The sequence below is a fragment of the Galendromus occidentalis genome, unplaced genomic scaffold (genome assembly GCF_000255335.2).
Source record: "Galendromus occidentalis unplaced genomic scaffold, Mocc_1.1 scf7180000077174, whole genome shotgun sequence".
Lineage (NCBI taxonomy): Eukaryota > Metazoa > Arthropoda > Arachnida > Mesostigmata > Phytoseiidae > Galendromus > Galendromus occidentalis.
The window spans coordinates 58888-80481 of record NW_003805162.1 but is presented as its reverse complement, the minus strand read 5'-3'; the positions used below and the strand labels follow the sequence as shown (position 1 = coordinate 80481).

Genomic DNA, 21594 nt, shown 5'->3' with positions numbered 1-21594 from the left:
TTTTTATTTTTTGTGATGGAGCAGTGAATTCTGTCTTCTGGTTGTGAATGAATATCTTCTCATAGGTGTCCAGGATGGCAGACAAGGTAGAGTCGCGCTGCTGGCCTCTGGGGCCACAGGCGCCCCCGCCTCCGAATCCGTGGATAGAAGAGATGCTTAAAAGAGTATACTTCACTCCGGATCTGGATATCCGTGGCTTGCTCGGCGATGCTGTCAGTACTCCCCAGCAGCTCTCGTTGCCGGATGTCTATGACGCGCTCGAGAAGATTCTCGTTTCCATCCGTGACGATGAACTGGAGACAGTCGAGGGGAGACTCGGTCCGAAGAATGTGGCCTTCGACATAAATTCGAATGTTGGCTCCCTAGTCATTTCGCAAGATCGACTCGGGGTAACGAGTCAGAGCAACTTTAATACGGTCAAAGCCAATTGCTGTGTCTACAAAGGAAGATGGCAATACGAGGTGAGGCCTGCCGCAGACTGATCCTCGAGATCTTGCTACAGTTCGAGCGAGGAGACTGAATACTCTGATCAGAAGGATGAAAATTTTTGATTCTTGGAAACAGGTCTCTCTGGGGAGCAAAGGTGTCATGCAGGTCGGTTGGGCGACCGCGGAGTGTGAATTCAATGAAGAAGAAGGTGTTGGCGATACCAAAGACTCGTATGCTTTCGACGGTAACCGGATTCGGAAGTGGAACGTCTCGAATATGAATTATGGAGTAGCCTGGTTGGCAGGGGATGTCATCGGTTGCTGCTTGGATCTCGACTCGGTGAGTTGGGAGGACTCTCCTCGACACACCTCTCCTATCGCGAGATCCACGATTCTTGTTGAGGATGTAACCGCGAGGCTCCATCGTTTTTCAGGGGTCACTGAGTTTTTACCGCAATGGTGTCTGCCTTGGAGAAGCTTTCAAGAATATCCGTAGGGGTCCTGGATACGCATATTTCCCAGCTGTTTCACTATCTTTCGGCGAAAATCTTGTCGCTAACTTCGGCACTAGTCGATTTCGCTATCCGGTGGACGGTTATTCGCCACTGGTTCCAGCAACCGACACCAGGAAGGGACAGCTTGTTTGTGATCTACTCTACAAGGTACTTGATTGAACTTTCATTTTCTTCGGGATGATGGAACTTCATTTTCTACGAAAGCTCTTCCCCCCAGGCGTTGAAGGTGTACGAAGATGCTGAGAAGACCACGTTCAAGAAAATGAGTGACGACGGAGCTCAAATTCTCCTGAAAGGCAACTCGTCATTGGCGCTCCTCGTTGCGGCTCCTGTCGTCGAGTACTTCCCCATCGTTGCAAAGTCTCCCTATGTATTAGAGGTGTGCTAAGAATTATTTTATGACGACGATTTTCGACGACTTCCTCGCGTCAGGATTCCCATTGAGCCTTGGGTTTATAGCTTCTTCATCACGCAGTTCACCCCATTCTTCCAGGCGACCTTGGTACCGCTCTTGGAAAAGCTGCTGGAAAAAGATCCGCGTCACATAGCAAACCTGTTGAACATGTTGTGGACACTCTTAGAGTGGCAACAAATTCATTTAGCTTTAGAGAAGCTCTCCAACGTTTTAATAAGCTCGTACAGTTTCGCATCGTCCAGTTTGGACTACGGTCATCAGAAGCGCGTCCTGCAGATATTCGTCAGCCTCTTGTCCCATAAATACACGAGGCGATTCCTCATGTGCAAGGTGAGACTGACGGGGATCAGGATGATGGATATGCATCTTTCGGGAAAAAAGACGAGTGGCCGATCAGAGTATATGGGCTTCGAGTCGGTTCGCTCCACGAAGAGTCTTGATCCCCAGGTACTGTTTGAAAAAGGTCGCTTCTCTACTCTGATGAAAGTCAAACCCCTAGACATTCAACACCTCGAGCAGATCGTGCCCCAAATATGGTTCGAAGTGGACGAGGTGAGATATTTGCACATACTGACTGATGTATACTCCCGAAATTCGACTCCCGCTCAGCGCAGGTGTCCATCATTGCATTGAACGAATAGAGCTTCAACATGCGAGGCCCGTAGGAGTGCTGAACATCTGAAAAGACGCTGAGCTTTTCAGGATCCCCCTCATACGCCCGACGATGCCTCCAGGAGAGCTTCTTACTGCCAAAGCAGGGATAAAATCAAAGCTGTCGTCTCGCAAGTTGAGGCACTCCAAATTGAACTCCTCCAAAAGGTCCGATTAGAATAATCCGCCTCCACCCTCTGGAATGAAAAAGCAGCGAGAATAATTCCCCTGAGCGTACGTCTCTCCGGTCGGCGAGATTCTGAAGATCTATCCCTCTATATCAGGTCACTCAGGACGATGACAATTGTCCCCCCCTGGGGCAAACCTCGAGAGATAAATTCCTCTGCGAGTTCGAGAAACTTCTGAAAGAGCACAGTTTGGCGCATTCCGCTACGACACTCCAATCGAACCTGTCCACAGTGGCGATCTCGTATCTACACAGGTTGATCAGGTGAGCACACTGTCGATTCGAAATATTGAAGGAACGAATTTTCCGATGACGATAGAGGTCCCGGAAGGAAACTAATTCGAATCCTCTTTCCCAAAGCATCATCCGACGTTGTCTCCCGATTGTGAATCCGGTAGACGGCTCTGATCTTCGGGAGTCTTGTTTCTTCGTGCCTGTTTTTCATTTCCTCGGTGAACAGTGGACAGCTGGGGACACCTCGCGTGTGGGCGGGCTGTATTCTCATCTGAAGACGACATACGCGACGGAAATGAAGACAATGTTGAATTCAATGGCTTCAGTGCGACAGCCCGCTAGAGATGACGTGCCGTACCATCAAACCCTCCCCTTAGTGGATCGGGCGAAGTTCACCGCCACCATCAAGGTCTGATTTTTTCGTTTGATATACGTGCGATCGGACTTCAAGATCATTTTCGGTAGAACTATCTGACGTGAGGCGTATCGCTCCGCAGGTACTCAAGCTCGTCGACTCTGTGGTTCGGCTCTACTCAGCTGTCGTTCACGAACAACTTGAGAAAGTGAGCAATCCCGATATCGATTCGAGGAGAGGAGGAAAATATACCCATCCGTAAGGTTAACCGGGAAATATGAATTCTAGGCCGCAGCACTCCGCGATAGCATGAAGGAATACTTGAAGGCGTACCGCCTGACGTTGGACGCAATGGCGAAGGTGGAAGAGAATAGCTTCGAGCAGGCACGACTTTCGTGCTCCAAAGATGTTTTCAAGAAGAAACTCGACGAGCAAGCGCGTCAGATGGCTTGGCTCAGCGCAACAATGTTCTCTAGAGAGAAACAAGGCGATCTCTATTGGCTCCTCCAGGTATAGTAGAGACTTGATTCGCGACGCAGCTCGGAGAGCGGATCTGTCCGAGAGTTGGCTGCCGAGATCGTTCAATAAATTTCGGACGTCATGCATTTTAGGTTGTGCTCTTCACGCTCGAAGAATCTTCGAAAACGGGGGAATGTTTCGCCTTCGTTCCGGATTTCTACGTGGAAACTTGCATCAAATTGTTCCATTCGCTCACTAGTCTATTCCCACCGACCTCAAGTCTGTCAGAGATACCCGGTCACTACAATCTGCAAGTACGTTGATGCACCGAAGCACGGAGGAGGGAGCTGTTGAAGATTCGGGGGGCTCACGGAACTTACTCCTCGCTTCCAGGTCAGATACAGCACCTTCCTCGCCATGCACTTCTCGGATAAGAGGGTGGTCAATGCAGATTTGAAAGAAACGTTGATACAAGCACTCGCGCAACACGTTTGCCCACCGGAGACCCTCCGATCTCTGGAATGCATGAGCAATGAATCGTCGCAGGTAGGTGAAAATCAAAACCCATCCTGGAGAAAAATGCTCCCTGAGTAATCGGAACCCCTGTCCAAAATACTTGCGAGTATCTCTGCGAAATGACGAATTTCAGATGATGGTCGCTGCCTTACTGCGACCATACGATCGGGCCTGGGCTCAGTCCAATTGGATTCTTGTAAGACTGTGGAAGGGTTGCGGATTCGCATTCAGATACAGGTTTGTGTGGAGTATTCCGAAGATGCGCTATTCCCCTGCGGATTAGCGAACCTAGATTTCGATTTCAATCGCTCCTGTTAAAGAGAGTTGGGCTGAATAAACGACATCCTTCCTTACAGTGAGGCACCCCATCTCGTGGAGAAGAAAATGTCTTTGCTGAAGCCTCGCGTCACTCCTGTCCTACCTCCGCATCCACCGCCGTGTCCATCTGTCTTCTACCAAGTAAGTTCGGGCCTAAGCTCCATGGTACTCGACGTAGGAGTATCGATATTGAATTGTCACCGGTATGGCTCCGTCTCTCCGAAATCCTAAATTCCGGGAATTTTCCAGAACTTGATTTCGAAGTATTTGGAAGAACACCCGACAAATGCATCTGCTTTCATCGAATCCGTGCTGACTCAGCTCAATTGGGCTTTCTCGGAGTTTGTTTCGATGCTGCAGGAAATTCAAACGGCTCACATCCGGCCCGAGAGGTGAGCATGCCCCCGGATAAAGCCCACAACTCAAATCCCAGATCTATTACGGAGGATACTACCGAACGAGAAATGATAAAACGACTGCCTAAATCTTTTTCTCAGAGTTTTGATCGATTCTCGTCATCTGAAAGTGTGTTCCACGTGCTTCAATCTGACGGTTGCGCTATTGAGGGTGAGATTCATGAAACCATTCGACCTCCTGAACGAAGCCTTGATGACAAAATCGAGCCGATCGATGTATGGAAACCCTCGTTCCAGGTTATTGAGATGATCGCGAACTTGAGTCCGAACTGCCTCCTTCGGCCTGCGCAAGCATCCTCCATGTTTCTACCTCGTCTGTTCCAAACTCTCTCCCATATCCTGAACCGGGTCTGCTACGGGAAGGTAGGATTTGGCCCGCTCTGTCGGATAGAAGTGAGACTGCAGCCGCATGACATTCGATCTTTCCAATTTTTCAGGGCTGCTTCGATCTTGTGGTTTCCCTCGACATCATCGGTCTTGAAAGCATTGATCATTTCGTCATCATCAGCGCTGTTGCCGGTAAGGAAGTCAAATTTCGGACCAGCGAGTTCGACCGTTTTTATTGGGACCCTGAGGCCTCGGTGTCTGTCCGCCGTAAGTCAAGAGAGCCGCCGCCCACTAAACATGGCACCGGGCTGACTTTCAGGCATTCTGATTGCATTGCTCCTCAAAGGACCGAAAGAGAATCGGGAGTTGGTTCTGCAATGCCTTTTCCAAGAATCCAGCTTCCAGCCTCAGAGCGTCGAAGCTTTTCTTGGATTCCCCGTCACAACGAGTGCACCGACCAGCACCTCATCAGTAAGCAATCAGCGAACCACCACTGCAAGTGCAAAGACAACGGTGGACGGGTCTACTTTCTCTTTAGCTAACTACGGAGACGTCAAAGAAGAAGAGATCGACCAGGTAAAAATATTTTTCCGTGTGAGCTTCCGCGTTTCCCCTTGACACATCGTAGACGGCGATAAATGCTATCGAGGAGCCGAGCGCTGGTCGGAACAGCTCAAATTTGATGTCGCTCTAAGAAACTTGATGCAATAATTCGCCTCTCCGAACAGGTCCGCCAACTCATACAGCTGATCAAGAAAGCCTACGCGTCTGCGGGGTCTCAATCGGATGCCTCCGGGCTTCGAAAGCAACAGTCAATCGACCAGGTGCGCAGTCGTCGTGAATAGTGATAGGCGCTACATTAGTCGAGATTTCCCGATTTCCCCCAACACGATCGATCCTCTTGAATTTTGTCTCTCCTCACCAGGATTCTGAAGACATCTGCACAATTTGCTACGCGGCCGTGAGAAGTGCCGTTTTCCAACCTTGCCTGCACGAGTCCTGCCGGGATTGCATCCAGCTTCATCTAATCAACCACAAAGAGTGCTTCTATTGCAAGACTTTAATCACAAAAGTTGAGACGAACCCACCGGTGGACATCCCGGACATCACACCGCAAATTTGAATGTGGCGGCTTGACATCTAGATCACCCTCTCCTGACTGGAGCTCCCCGCTCTCAGCATCAGGCGGCTCTCCAGGGGACACGCTCTCGGCCGGACCTCATCTTTGAGTCTTCCTTAATGCTGCTCCAGCCGTGATTCGAGGCGCCTGATGGGCTTCGGCGAAGGCTTCCTCCCTATTCTTGAGACTCGCAAGTCGCCGCTTGTCCTTGATACTGTAGATAATGATGCAAATAAAAGATACAGGAAGTTCCTTAAAACCGTGAGTCTCTCCCTTCCTTTTCCAGAAGTGCTTTCTCTCGAAGAGCAGAATCGACGGCTCTTACGTACTGATGCCTCCGGCTCAGATATCAATGCGGTTCCGATATCCGAATAAGTAGGAGCGAGGATCAGCATTGCGAGCCGTAAGCACCGTCACGGTTCAATGAGCTCACCTATTTATTCATTAATTTATAACAAACAACCTGGTTCCGAGAAGATATTTTACACAGGAATTTCATAATTAGCTTAAGAATTCGTATTGTTCACATTTGGCTGGCCGACTCTTATCATGGTGCCAGATCCTGTATGGTACAATTGCTGTTGAAGGTTTATTTGGGTCAGAGGTCGACCCATTGAGATCTGTTGTTGGCGCATCGTCGTCGTCCGCACCCCTGCAAGATCCGGTCATCAATATTCAGAAACCTGATTTCAAGCACGGTCCGAGGGTATGATCGATGATACGCAAGGCTGGGGACCATTCAAGGCATTTTTCTCGAAAATTCACGGCGATGGCCACCCCTATTGATTTCCTATGGGGGATCGCCCGGAGGCAGCGTGAAATTTCACGACTCGTGGCGCGACCGCGCCGACTTCCCAACCCTAATGAGACGGGCTGGTTCAAAAGACTACGAATTCAGCTCCGCTCCGTGAGAAACACGGAGTTTCCCCCCAAAAGCATACAGATCCCTTTTAATACGTACCGATCTGCATTTGGGTATACTGATCGTGATCGCCTGGGTGCTGTTGAACTTGAATGGCATACTGCTGCTGCTGTTGCTGTTGCCCCTGATGTCTCAGCTGCATGGCCTGCTGCAGTACCACTGGCTGCGACGCCTGTATGGAGAGTCCCATGAGAGATGAGAATTATCAGGATTTCTCTGTGCTGAATTCGGAAATGAGTTGTTGAATTATTGCCCAGGCTAAGGGGAGATGCAAGTAGCAAACGAACCATCTGCTGCTGTTGGGATTGGGCGGTCATGGCATGCTGCTGCTGCTGTTGGGTCTGCAGGTGCACTCGCTGCATCTGCTGCCGACTCTGTTCTTGGCCGCCAGGCACGAGCATCTGCTTCAGTAGATTCGGTTGCTGTCCCTGGATCTGAACATTTTGTTGCATGCCGAGATCGCTGTGTTGGCGATGATGTATCTGTATCTGCTGCCCGGCTTGCAGGTGTTGCACGGAAATTTGTCCCTGTTGGGGCTGAAAGGCGATCGTAAATAAGCGACCTCTCTCTCCGTAAGACTTTTCTAGTCATGTGTGATCCAGATGCATGTACATACCGGCGATATATATTAAAACAGGCAGATATCGGCAGAACGGCCGAACGAGTTCAAATTCAGGCAGTTTCAGGATGGGTTAATAAGTCGAGCATGCAGTAGGTCATCATCATCATCATCCCTGGATTTCAGGAGTCGCAAAGTCGAATGTATAGCTCGAAGAATCATGGCAGCCTCTCGAATGTTCGCTAATATATACATTTGACTTCGATCTCATCGAGCTCCCCATCCAGTTACTTTGTTATCCTCGGCAAGGGCGAGCCCACGACGGGTTGCATCGTTGGCCCCAGACATTCTGGCCATTCTCGTCCCAATCATCACATAGCCAGATTAATCATAATTATTAGTATTAGCGGAAAGACAGGTGGTTTGCAACCTCCTCGGCATGCAGCAAGGGTTCATCGATAGCTTCTGTTACGGTTCGATCGGTCACTTATTCCGGCTCTTACTGCCCAGATAATATCAACCATAGTAATCGATGCAAATATGAGCTCTCTGTACATCAATGAAATCAGCATGAGCACCAATATCAAACTGTTAATAACGGACTAGAGGGTCTGTATAATTCTGTCATTCTTGAAACTTCTCGATTAATCGGGGAAAAGAAATATTATCACAGAGATCGGGCTCCGAGTCGGATGCTCTCAGGCTAGTGGACTCGCTTCATCTTTGCTCACATTGGCTTGTCCCTGAATTTTGACTAGGTTTCCGCCTTGGACACCTGCATGATACACTTGTGGTTGTTGTTGTTGCTGTGCGTTGATCGGTGACTGATGAACACGCATAGCCACGCCGCCTCGAACACCTGTAGCTGAAAAAGTGGGCTCTGTGTTTGCGAAAAAGCCGAGTTATGCTGCAATGCATGCAGGGATACGACTCCATCTTCGACAAGCTTGGAACCCTTGAGGATATGAGAGAATTACCGTTCTGAACTTGTTGATAGTTTTGAGGTTGTTGCTGCTGCTGTATCAACGTGTACTGCTGCGGTTGCTGTCCCGGCTGCTGCAAGCCCTGCTGGAGCACCGTTTGGACTTGGGGTTGCTGCTGATCGTGCTGGCTCATCAACACTTGTTGCTGAGCCGGCAAGCTCTGCGGCAACTTCTGTGGGTGCCCCATCATCTGCTGTTGCTGATGCTGCTGCGGAGAAACTTGCTTCATAACGCTAATCGTTTGAGGCTGTTGTTGCTGGGTATCATGGCCGGGGGGCACAAGCATCTGCTTCAGTAGGTTTTGCTGCATCATTGGTTGCTGTTGTTGCTGTGGCGATGTTCGTTGTTGGAGATGATGAGCCTGTTGTTGTTGCTGTTGATGTTGTTGTTGTTGCTGCTGCTGTTGCTGTTGCTGTTGCTGTTGCTGTTGCTGCTGCTGTTGCTGTTGCTGTTGCTGCTGCTGTTGTTGTTGCTGCTGCTGCTGTTGCTGTTGCTGTTGTTGCTGCTGCTGCTGCTGTTGTTGCTGCTGCTGCTGCTGCTGCTGTTGTTGCTGCTGCTGCTGCTGTTGTTGTTGTATTTGTTGATGCACCTGTGGTTGTGTTTGCAGGAAATGCTGTTGATGTTGGAATTGTTTGGGATGGATTTGCTGCGGCTGCTGAAGCTGCTGCTGGTCTTGTTGCTGCGGGAGGGCTTGTTGTTGCGGTTGCATTGTTTGCTGAGTCGTCGTCTGTTGAATTGGACCAGGTTGCTGAGGTTGCAACCCATGCGATTGCTGCTGTGGCGGTGCTTGGGTTTGTTGCGGCTGTTGTTCTTGCGAATGCGACTCCTCTACTTCAAGCTTGATCTTCTCTAATTTTATCGAGACGCTCGCCGGATTCTGCATCGAAAATGTTTCGGGCTCGAAGCAGTTCCTCGCCGTCTTCTCTATGTCCACATAATTTAATCGATCGAACAGCGGAAATTCGAACTAACCTTGCTGATCGCTTTCGCCAGTTTAAGTTTACGCTTTTTGTCGGATTTGGATGAATCTTTCTTGATTCCCTTCCCGCCCTTCCGGAATGAGATTGGATTTAGAATGTTTACGAAGCTGAAGAACATCATCTCAGGGGGCGCGGAACGCTCATTGCTTACCTTCGTGATGTCATTCATGATTTTGTCGAAACTTGCGACTTTTCTCTGTGTAGGCGCTTTGGCTTGTTTCTGTTTTCTGAACGACAGTGAAACGGCTGGCGTCGGCTCATCAAAGTCGAATTCATTGAGCTGCAACAATTCCGAATCACACATTAGTGGGGGAGTCGGAAGTTCATTTGACGGTCAGGGAGGGAGAAGCACCGCCGAGAATCCGTTCAAAAGCGAGAGCGGAATTCGTCGATCACTAAAAGCTTCCCTACGCCTACACTCAAAAATTCGAGTGAGCACCAACGAATGAAGGACTTGACATCGATTCAGCGCGGATAGGTACTCACATCTTCTTTGGGATCCTCTTCGTCTTTCGTGGACTGGTTTTCGTCTTTGAGATCTTTCTTCTTCGTTTCTATCCTCCCCGGGTTTTTCCAGCTCAATTCTATAGTACCGTTTTCGGCTACCAATTTGTACAGTCTGCGAGGCGAATACGACAGTCTCCGATTAGGATCAGTGTACAGTGGAAGTCTGACATCTCAGCTCCACCGTCATTGAGGTGTAGTCAGAAATCGGCTCACCTCTTGATTTCCTCTGGATCTTTCGGAGTGAAGTATTTAGAACTAGGGTCCATGCAGTCTGCGACAAGCTCATCGTCAGAGGCACCGATGCTCCACTCATCTTCTGCAGCGGCTCCCATGATATCGAGCTGCAGACTCCCTGAGCCGAACTCTCTGGCGGCAATATCACCGACAGCACTACCACCACTGTCTCTTCTGACGAAAACAGAAGCTCCTTGATCACTCACCAGCACACCACACAGTCACTGTCCCAGACAGGCGCCAAAGTTTTGTGCTCGCACCTTGTGAGCACACCGCAGATTCAAATTTGTTCCAGATTCGCTCCATCGCCGATGGAGGTCATCGACTCGATAGTGTCCAGATCCGGGAGTCGGAACAAATTCGGCTCGAGGGGGCCGATTCCTCACACACTCACGCAGCTGGAAATCGCCGCCTGAAGCTCCTCAGCGCACCTAAATCCATCATCATCAACGTATATGGCACTCGTTGGAATTCGTCTGCTATCAGAAAGCCGCCGCTGTGTTACCTCTAAGTAATGTGGTCGACGTCTCTCTCAGCTCGCTCTCTGACCATTGATTCTCCAGTATTCTCTAGTAGACGCGGGCTGTCATCTCTAAGACAACGGTCGGTGGCCATCTCTTTCCGGAGAGCGTTGGGTGACAGCGCGCGCTCGCCTCAAAATACTGTTCAGCTTCATATGTGGCTTGCGGTGCAGTGTTTTGCTAGAAGTGTTTGAATTGAACTGAAATTTCAACTGGGATGAATGGGGTCCTACTCAGAGAACTGCCCGCCTTCGGTTGTATTGACGGCCAGCCTCAGCAGTTCTTCCACACCTCCCCAGGTAGGTGATGAGCCATGATCAGAGCTCCCGAAAGTTCAAGAACCTGTTTCGCAGACTATGACTAACGCACGCATCGCAGCATAGGAGCGCCGCCAATAGTGCATTTGAGCTCCCTAGGTCATCATCAGATCCATGAGAATTGTGTGACCATCTGAGCTCATCGCTTGGACCCCAACAGTCGTATTCGCTCCGGTTTCTCGGACTCCAATGAGAGCTGTCTGCGTGATGACCCCACCGTTGTTCATTGAAGCCGTCCCCATTCCAGATCCGTTCATTAGAGAAGACATTAGAAGAGGCTGTCTCTCTCGGCGCCTTGCGATTGAACGGTAGAAAACTCAAGGAGATATCCGCCAAATTACTGCAAAAATATGATCTATCAGACACAATTGTTGCGGGTGAGTGATCCGAGGAAGCAGCCCATGCCGGCGTTCCCGAGTGATTTCCTTCAAACGAAAGAGCCTGTTACCTCTGAAAGCTCGCAGAACCCCCTGGAACCGCGCTCCTCCCCTCGATTCAAGACGAGGTACCGCGTTTCCTCATCCGTTCACAAGCTTCTAATTTTTCAGACTTGTCCAAGAATCGCCTCAGCGAGCTACCTGCCTTCGTGTGTGAATTCTATCTGTTGTCGGAGCTCTCCTTGTATTCGAATCTTCTACGGTGCCTTCCTTCAGACGGGTCACTCTTAACGTTGCAGAACTTAACGTATCTGAACTTGTCAAAGAACCAAGTGTCTGTCATCCCACAAGCACTATGCGAGCTTCCGAAACTTCAGGTATGACAGGTCACAAGGATCTTGAATCTCGATCGCAATCAGAGTGAGCTCGCGACGGATTCCATGTGGAGCACCTGAGGATTCATGAGAGTTTCTCCTCTTCCATTGGTACAGGTTCTTATTGTTTCGCACAACCGGTTGTGTTCACTGCCCGAGGAACTGGGGCACATGACGAGCTTATCGGATCTCGACGTCAGCTGTAACGAAATTTCATTCCTCCCGAGTCAAATCGGGGACTTAGTGTCTTTGAAGTACTTAGATTTGAGAAGAAACCTCCTCGTGGAGCTCCCTCCGGATATATGCGAGCTCCATGGCTTACGACGATTGGATATCTCCGAAAATCGTATCCAGACCTTGCCATCGCAGATGAAACACATGGCTCTGACGGAGTTTTTCTGTGATCACAATCCCCTCGTCACCCCACCGGCAGCGGTGAGCGTTCCTGGACTTCCTCCCTCCATTATCTCCCATTTCCCATGTGAACCCCGCTGGAGCTCTTCCTGTTAGGAAGTAGCCCGGATCGGGTGAGGCTCTCGAGGAATCGGGTTAAGACATTTCCTTCCACAGCTCTGTACCCGCGGTCTGATACACGTGAAGAAGTTCCTCGACAATGAAGAACGGAAACGCGGTGGTAGTGCGCAAAGCGATACGGGAACCTTGACGAACGGTCGGAGTGGCCTTCGCCAAAGGGAATCTCTGAGGTTGACGAACTTGGGCTGCTATGGGAACGTCGGGAAGAACAAAATGGATTCTAACGTTGTTGACGGGGGACCTGCTTTTGTCTTCAATGATAAAGGGTGAGAATCCCCTCGCCACTCGAGAGGGCGTAAGGGAGGAAGCAAGCCCTGTTTGGAGCTGATCATTGTGTCAGGTTCGCCTAACCTGAACTCATCATGTGTTGAACCCAATTCGCAGTTACCCGATGAGCTCCTTCAAAGATGACATGAGCGCCACTGACGAGATTCGCCGGTTCGCGGCCCAGCGAATGGAATTCACGCGAAGTCCAAAGAAATCACACGTAAGACGTCGCGGGTCAGCCCATCCGATCGGTCCGAGCCAGCCATAACCATAAGGGGAAATGAATGAAATTCATTCCGATCATCTTCCAGGTTCAGGAACAAAGCCAGGGTCCAATTACGAGCCCGTCGAGTGAGGCTAATACGTTACAAGGAGGTTTGGCGACCCCAAGCACACTGAGCCCGACCACGGAATTCGTTCCCCTGCCAGAAAACGGTAAGTCAGAGAATTTTCGCGGAGCGGGACCTCAACATTCTGACCTTTCGTTTGAAGGATATGGTTTCGATTTGTCAGTCCGAGTGCAATGAATTTCATTTCGCTTCGACTCTGCAGAACACGTGACACCCGAGGAGGAGTTCAGACAGAGGCATGAAGCCATCGTACTCAAACAGAGAGCCGAGGCACTGAAAGTGAGCAATTATTTGTCGAATTATTGTAGAAAGATCGTTTTCCCGCGGAAATTCAACGATGCTAAGCGACTCCCTTCAATTCAGCGAGCGCAAAAGGAGGCCGTGATGGCATTTGTGAAACAACGCACGAGTTCCGTGTCCCTCCCGCCGCATCCTCAGCAACCACCGCCACCCCCTCCGAACTCCAGCGCAATCCTACCGGCGAATGCTAGTCCCAGCGCGGAAACGGCACCCCCCTTGCCCAGTTTCACGATTCGACGAGGTAGGCTGTTCTTACTGAACTTCCCCCCCCCCCTCGGAGCGTACATTGGCGCCGTCGATCGACTTCTACCTCACGGGATCATCTGAAGTCGACGGTCGCCGCATTTTCGCGTGAGCCGGCCCGCACTCAATCGCTTCCCCTTAGGTTTGGATCGCGCTCGCGAAGAGCAGGAACTCCTCCAACGGATGCGGCAGATAATCGAATCGCGACTGAAAATGGCTCTCCCGGAAAATCTTGCCGGAGCTCTGACCGATGGTGTTGTGCTGTGTCATCTTGCGAATAATGTCCGTCCCCGCTCGGTGGCAACGATACACGTCCCGTCTCCCGCCACGGTATGAATTCCCATAGAGAGCTCCCCGTGCTCAATCAGACTCGCTCCTCAGACCACTGGTCTGTGGATGCTCCATGAGCAGTTGGGGGCAGCGATTTTCTCACGATTGGGATTCTTCGGATTGTTGCAGCCGAAGCTCACGATGGCCAAATGCAGGAGAAACGTCGAAAACTTCCTGGATGCCTGTCGTCGTCTCGGAGTGCCATCGGTGAGTCTCACCTTACTTCCATCTAGCAACGCACTTCAGAGCGTTTGACGTCAACGGGGGTGGAAGGCGATGACCCTCGTCGATCATCGGAATACTCGAAACCTCAGGAGTCTTTGACACCCGGGGAGAGATGGGACCTTTCCACACCCGTTCGCAGTCAGCGCATATTGCAACCCTAGAACACAGAACGTGTCGGGAAGAAATTCCACGCTGTTATCACCGGCTTTGCCCTCTTGCACAATCTGGTTGCGTTCTTCACCCATTCGGATAATTTTTAATCTCGTTCTCGAACGGTCCTCCATTCGTCGCGGAACCTCCCATGCATGTTCGTTATGCTCCATCAGAGTCGACCGTGTTGATGAAGTTCGACCTTTAATTCTCGTGCGTCCTGCCGAAACTCGGCTTGCTCCGATGGTGGGGAAACGACTTGAGATAGGTTGAGCTGTAGTTCCGAGAATATCCGCTCCTTCGTCTGCTCGATGCTTCCTTCGTGGTCCGGTCTGTTGATTTATTGTCCTTTGTTCGTAAAACGTTCAATTGACCGCTGCAATCAACACATAGAGAACAGTGGATCCGTCTTTCGTTCTCGCTGTCCGTCCCCGAGATAGGCCCTGTCATCGATTACGTCTTTTGTTTTGCGTCTCCTGCTGTAAATTCCGTTTTCCGTCCGAGAGGTGAGTATCTCGTACCCGCTCCAGGTGACGTAGCGCTTCTCTGTTGCCCTAGACTTCGCTTCTTCCTCGTTCCTTTTTTCTCCCCGCTTTACCTTGCGCCTGACTGATCGCTCCTGCATTTCACCGAATCTAACTCTCGCTCCGCTAATTGCCCACTACTTCCCCTTCCTCAAAGAGTCGTCTCGTCGGTTTTGGGATTTTGCAATCTCAAGAAGGAATCCGTCGCTTTCAGGAGGAAGTCTGCGAATGCGGAGACGTGTTGGCCGAATTCGACGCTCAAGCCGTTTTGGCGACCATCGAAGGCCTCCTCAGAATTGGCAAGGCCAAACCTAAATGCAGGCCGCCCCCGCCACCGCCTGCTCGCGATGGGCAGCAAGCGCAAATTGTTAATAATAACGTTTCTAAAGTTCTCAAAGACGAGGATCATTTACAAATCACCTCAGAATCCGCGGACAACGCCGATATACCCTCGCGGAACGACAGTCCAGTTAGCACCAGTGAAGATATATCTAACCTCGAAAATCTCGAGTTCGATCCGAGCGATATTCGACCGAATTCCGCCGCGGGCAGCCAGCAACGGTCGAAGCTCGATAAGCGTGACCAGGACGAGGATAAGGGCAACTTGACAGCGACTTTCCAATCGGTGAACTCACGTCAAGACCACGACAAGAATGCGGTCGCTAGGTTGAGGAATATGTTTGAGGCCGCCGGGCCCGATTTCCAAGACGCTAACAAGACGCCATCATCGACCGCCGCCGAGGTTTTCCACGCAAAGACTGAGGTCGTTCAATCAGGCTTAAGGAGCGAGAGCTTCGTTTCAAAACCCAAATTAATCGGGGCAGCGTCAGCGGGCTTGGCTGTCCTCTACATGTACTTTTATCATCCTTGGATTTTACTCCTGCTATTCATCGGCGTCATCCTTGCTGTGTGGCGAACTTTCACGCAGCGTGGTGCCGCCTAACCGAGCTTCACTGAATCGACGGGAATCCAGGCATGGAGAATATACATATATGGAACCGCGTTCACGCAATCACTGTGCCAATGCGGAGGAAGATCCCAATATAGTAGAACATGGCCAAATGGTTTTAGGCAAAGCTGTTCTTTGTCGAGAATTTTGTACGCAACTCTGAATCGATGAATAAAGTGAATGTGCACGACTCTCGAGAAAAGTAGCCGTATTACGATGTTTCACGAGACGCTGAGGTTTCATGAGTTCGCGAACGCCTCTGAACGCAGAGCATAGCATTTGCGAAACTGATTCCAGCCCGCTTGAATCGTAAACTTATTCGATGACATCGAAGAGGATCCGGTTTGGCTTAGTCAGCAATGCCGCACGATCACATCGTCGTACAGCCGTGGTTCCCGATGAGAGTAGCAAGAATAAGGTGTGCTTATGTTTTTCCAGGAACTGACGTGTACCGCCGTCGACATTCTGGAAGAAGAAAAAGGGAGAATTATCTCGGTGGCAATCACCGTTATCGAGTTGGCCAAGCTTTCCACTGTACTCCGTCCTCATTCTATTTCGACCATGTCCCTGGACAAATCCTTCCCTTCTACAGGCTACCACAGCCAACTGATGTCTTCAAGCAGCATTAGGCAGAACTCCTTGCTGTCTTTGGAGGAGAACGCAGCCCGGAGAGCGTCTTCGTCCCTGAATTACTCTACCTCGAGCGTCGAAAAACTCGAGCGGTTCCCTAGGGCGTCGACCCAGTCTCAAAGCAGTAGCTTGGCGTCGCTGCGGGGTCGATTCTACGCTCATCGTCCCTTCCCAGAGCCACCGAAGCCCCCGTGAAGCCTCTCGGACGGAGCGCTCTCTGAATCACGAAGGAGAAACCTATTGTCACCAACAACCAAAACGTGCCAGCGATTGGCCGTACCTTGTATAAATTTGCCTCATTTACTAGTCCTTGTTCCAGAGAAATCAGGCCGATCCTCGCTTTTGAGGTCAGCCCGTCAATCATTTTTTCTTCTGGGGGAAGTTGTTTCCCGGGAAATTCTCAACCATGCATACGGTTTTTCACAAAGCTTGCTCTCAGCTCAGGAGTGGATCTACATTGTGGGGGATTCCGCTTCTTCTCAAAGATCGTCGTCGACGGGATCGAGGAAGTCGCTCTATCGGCAGAGCTCATTCTGACGCGGACAATCCCGCGTTCCGTACGCCGTTCTCCCTGCTCACATCTTTCTATCCTACCAGAGAGCCTTACGGAATGTCCTCGGCGAATGCGCTGGGAAAGTAGTGCGCTCTGGAAGCACCAGTGTAAGTGAGACAGTGTATATGCACCTGGTAGCTCCGACTGAGGGATCGAGAGTGACCACGTCCGATGCTACCTCGTTTCCCGAACTCTGTGAATGTACATATAGAAAAAAATTACCTATACATCTTGCGTTTCGAGTGATCTCACTTCATTGACTTACTCAGATGAATGTTGGCTGAATTTGATTAAAATTCCTTCGACCTCGGTATTTGAGTCATTTTGCTTTCTGCCTGCAATCTTTCGATTTCCCGTTCAAATGAGTCATCCACTCAAGCAGCTGAGCGGTTAGAGCTCAGACACCGATCCCCGAGGTATCAACTTAGGTCTTAACCCTCCTCATTGTCTTCTCCGTCGGAAGGCAAGCCAGATAGAAAGACTATATTTTGGAAAGTGACACAGTCATTCGAGATGTTGTCCGAAAACTCCGAGTGTCGAGCTCCTTTCTATGGCGGGTGTTCTGCTTTTCGATGCTGCGTCCAGCTGATTGATACAAGCGAAAGTTTCGCAGCTGCGTAATTCCGATATTGAGCTTAATCGAATCGTTGGGAATCAAGGAGATGTCGTTGTCTCCGATTTCCCGTGGTATTTGAGGTCAGTGAGCCAGTCGACAAAATTATGTCAGCCCCGCTGATCGAGGCGAATGCAGCTGTTTACTAATAGTTTAATATCTCGCTCGATCGGACCTCGTGAGTGATGCGGTATGTCAGACACTTTACGAAAACTGAAAGTGATGCAGCATTGTGTTCGATGTGTGAGGGTCGCATTCTCTGACCCGTTTGCTCGGCGGCGACGCTCAGCCAGCTGACTGACTGACTGGCTAACTAACTAGCTGACTGGTAACATTTCCACTGACCCATCGGCACTGAAGATTGATACGGACGATCGACCATCCGATCTGATCCACACCGACTGTTCGCTCTTGGCAACAAATTCTGGGTGACGCTCAGCATTAAGGGAATGCGAGCAATTTCTTTGTGAGAGGCCGCTCTGCGCTTGGACTGTATCGATTCGCGCGGCCGTGTCGCGTAAAAGGTTTCCTATCGAGTAGGCAATATGTATGAAGTTCTAGATCAGCACAGTCAAAGCTCGTCTTTGTCGGAGGTCGCTCGGCGAACTTTTCAAGGCCTCTTCCCCTCTCTATCGTGCTGCTGATCTCTTAAATTTACAAAATAGGTATTTTTCCAATCGGACAGCCTCTGCGAATCCCGTTCGCCTGTCAACGCGATCGGTTTCGGTGTTCGGTGTCCGAAGGTAGTGTAAAACAGAGCAATCATGCTCCAACTCGCTGCGAAGAACCGTTCCAAGTGGACATAGAGTTGTAATCGCCTTTCCTTCCAAGCCACCGATCGGATACTCCCTTTCACCCTATTTACTACTTCGGCAAATTGACAGTGAAAGCGATCCGGAGCAAAGCAGTGGTGAAAGTGGACGCTGATTGTGTCTTACCATGGAAACCTACATACTCACATGAAAGTGAGAGTAGACGAAAGGAAGCAGCGCAGTATCCAGTTTCCCGAGTGACCAGCCGACTAGGTCTGGTTCCTCCGATTTCTCTGTGTGGAGCCTTCGTGTGGAGGCGATGGCCAGCCGGCATGATCAAAGGGACCCATGAAGGTAAGCTTGACCACTTTTGGGTCAATGCTGTAGATACGTATTTGCTAGGGAGGATATCGGCATCGAGTACAAGTCCGCCGGAGGACTGAATGTATTCAGTCATCCATCCACTAGGATTCAGAGTCTCGAACTCGGGGGCAATTCCCGCGATTCTCCCGGAAAATCCGCTCGTAAAAAGTCAGTGAGTGAACTTCGGAACCGGGGAATCAATCTCCGTGCCGATCCGATCCAGACTCCACGCAGGACAGAATTAGTGATAATTCGCCGATGAGCGACGGTGAAGGATCAGGGCTCATAGCACTGATAAGTGCGAGAAATCAATTGACGGGCGGACGTTCTGATAAGCCTCGGTTTCTATGCCCATTGATGAAGTCTGATTTTCGTATCGACACCAACGGACATCGTCGGAGTTGATAAGTGCGGCGAAGACTTCTGAGCTCGATTACACGGTTGGTCCTCCAAACGAGCGAAGATTCGTTCGGATTGTTGAACGCACTCGCTTTCGCGTTTGTTCCATCGCAATCTGCGCGCGCCGCTCTGAGCTCGAAAGACAATCCTTGGGAACAAAAAGTTCCGAAGCTCATGGAAAAGAAAACTTGCTTTCTGTCTGGCCCCGCACAGCTTTCGGTACACAAACGAACAAATACGCGAGCATTTTGCGACCAATGGAGCGAGCCGGCTACGGCGACGATTCCAGCAGCTCAGATCATCTTCCCGTCCCCACCCCGGACATTTTCCTTTTCACTATCTCATCATTTTCCCGTCACAATCCGCCCACGATCACATTCTTTCTTTTAGTTCACGATTCTTCGCCTCAGTCATGGAGTGGTGTCGCGAGAGTAGAAGCTCTCGCTTTCTTTCAGAGTTGTCAACTATTTTCCCACTTCTTTCCCTCAGTCGAGCATCGCGAAGCCTCGAGGAGGAGCCGTATTGAGGGGAACAGAGAAAAATCATTACTTTTCCGCCGACATAGAACGTCCCGCTCGTCAAATGAGCCGAAGACTTTGACTTATGAGGGCCTACATGAATTCCGAGGGGTGAACTTCCCCTCTTTCGGAGAGAGATCTTGAAATGAAAACGGAGATATCAATTCGTTCGATCGTTTTTCCAAATCACGCGGCGTTGCCGGCTCGTTCTTCCAAAGTTGTACATGACGGATTGAATACTGTTCCGAGTCAAATCTTCAGATAAAACTCGTGCAAGCCGTTCGGGTTGTTTTTCAGCACAGATATGCATTTGCGATTTGAACCCGGAATAAGCGTGAAGTCCGCTCGTGAGATCGTGAACAAACTGAAATGAGTAAGCGCCTGCATAGAACGCCACAATCGCCTGCTCCGGATGGTATCCGTATATCCAGCCGTATGAAGTAATGCATCATCAGCAATGTATGATGCCGCTCTCTGCTACAACAAAGGCCATTCGGCTGACAAGAGCGGATGACGTCGCTTGTTGGCGGTAGCAACAACATCTTCGGCATCGGCGACAACGGCGGGGCATATCTGGCAGCATTCCTCATCCCCAATTGTAACATTCTGCGGCATGTCAGCTGCTTTATTTCCGGTGTTTCTCCGCCTAGATCTCTTCTTACGTAGTCAGATGCGTTCTTCCCTGGGATTTTGCCGCCGCGCCTACGCAAATCCATCTTATGAAGGCTGACAACTAGATATCAACCAAGCCGTCAGTCAGTAAGTCGGTCGGTATTCGCGACGCGCTCTTTGGCTTCTCATTCCTCGTCTCATTCCTTCCTAGGTTAGCCGATTATTCCGTATATCAATCGTGTGACTGATTCTCGGATAGCGAACGCCTTAGACGCCGAAATCGAACACCGAAGCGTCTCTATAGCTACCGAGGGTCTACACAGTACATAAGAAAGTTTTCCACACCTCAAGATGCGGTGGCTCGACCGCTATCATTTGCGTAGGAGATGAGTCTCCCCGATCGCGTGGTGCTCGGCGTTGCTTTTTTTCTGGTTCCGTCTAATTCCTGCCGGACGTGGAAGAGTCATTTCATAACGTAGTTCATTAGTCGATGCTGAATCAGAGCGGTGGTTGCCTGGTCTGAATGATATCTCGTGACGGAATCCTAGAAGTCGGACCACCGGCAGGAGTAAACGTTACGATACCACATCAAGAACTATAATTATCGATATGCTATTATACGAGACGTTGCGGACCGAACGTCCCCGATCCTGCAGGAAAATCGCTGGTAGCCTCATGCACTGGGAGCGAAGCAGGAAGAATCGCTAATGCTTGCTGCTTCCTTTATGGAATCCTTCTGACGCTAGAAAAACTCTCCTCCGTCCATCCTGTTCGGCGCGATTAACGATTTGTCGTGGAATCGAATTTTCGAATGGAAAAAAGTCAAGGTTCTCAATCAAATCGATCCCTCAATCGACGCGCGAAAATTTCGCGAGAATAAAGTTGCCTGAAGCCAGTTCCGAACAGGCGACTCTCACCAGTAGTCGGAGCGACAGTAGAAGCAGCGCGAAAGCCGCAAGCGGGAGAAACTGCGATCGAAAGCGGAGAGAAAGTTCCCTTTTCACTGATGCGCTGTCAAGCAGAGGGCTGCAGATGTTTTGTTGCTGCCGAAGTGGACAGTTTCTTGAGACTTAGACGAAACATGGCGTAGTGAACAACGCGCGTTTCGGACATTTATTGACTCGGATGAGGTGTCTGTTTTGTGTCTGTCCTTCGATGTGGTCAGGATACGTTCTATGCTGAGAGCGGACCACCAATGAATTCTCCGGTCGCGCCTCACTGTCAAGGTGAGAGAAGCTGATGTACATACTTTATTGCTGATGATTCAAGGGTCTGATCAGCGCAACGTACGAATCTCCCAGAGACTTTCTCAATTATTCCGAAATTTGAGTTGGGCGAGGGGGTATATGAAGCTCTGATTGAGAATCATTGGCGGAATGATGATACCAATCTTGACAATGACCAAGCTTCAACACTCTGGCTCCATAGGTATTGCTATGCAGGTCTAGCATCTCTCGGAAGAGAATTGACGGCCAAGAATTCGATACGTGCTCTTGGACTGTCACCGATGATCATCGACGTTTTCGTCGGAATCATGCATATAGTCGGATTCTTTGGCTTGAGAAAG

General features: G+C 50.2%; 3 protein-coding genes across 3 annotated transcripts; 2 read left to right on the top strand and 1 right to left on the bottom strand.

The window, feature by feature from the left end:
* The first annotated feature begins 74 nt into the window (after positions 1-74).
* LOC100898256 (E3 ubiquitin-protein ligase RNF123) lies at positions 75-6194 on the top strand. The gene is made up of 22 exons (XM_029110942.1): positions 75-461; positions 565-768; positions 863-1090; positions 1161-1322; positions 1437-1688; positions 1806-1910; positions 2061-2177; positions 2294-2460; positions 2557-2839; positions 2928-2993; positions 3074-3295; positions 3397-3558; positions 3638-3790; positions 3894-3997; positions 4117-4219; positions 4328-4470; positions 4576-4645; positions 4732-4857; positions 4932-5013; positions 5141-5397; positions 5550-5645; positions 5747-6194. The coding sequence occupies exons 1-22, from the start codon at positions 75-77 to the stop codon at positions 5942-5944; spliced, it is 3687 nt and encodes a 1228-aa protein (XP_028966775.1). The 3' UTR covers positions 5945-6194.
* Positions 6195-6447: 253 nt separating this feature from the next.
* On the bottom strand, positions 6448-10224 carry LOC100898115 (putative uncharacterized protein DDB_G0271606). The gene is made up of 10 exons (XM_003741436.1): positions 10106-10224; positions 9872-10004; positions 9537-9665; positions 9378-9455; positions 8995-9282; positions 8400-8733; positions 8154-8287; positions 7151-7399; positions 6903-7035; positions 6448-6593 (listed from the first exon to the last, which is right to left on the bottom strand). The coding sequence occupies exons 1-10, from the start codon at positions 10222-10224 to the stop codon at positions 6448-6450; spliced, it is 1743 nt and encodes a 580-aa protein (XP_003741484.1).
* Positions 10225-10711: 487 nt separating this feature from the next.
* Positions 10712-15632, top strand: Lrch (Leucine-rich-repeats and calponin homology domain protein). Its single transcript, XM_029110941.1, is given in 11 exon segments — positions 10712-10946; positions 11212-11341; positions 11513-11718; positions 11833-12150; positions 12286-12515; positions 12634-12777; positions 12842-13145; positions 13230-13407; positions 13552-13739; positions 13869-13946; positions 14853-15632. Coding segments are annotated over 11 exon segments (2583 nt in total). The 5' UTR covers positions 10712-10868; the 3' UTR covers positions 15582-15632.
* Positions 15633-21594: the final 5962 nt, after the last annotated feature.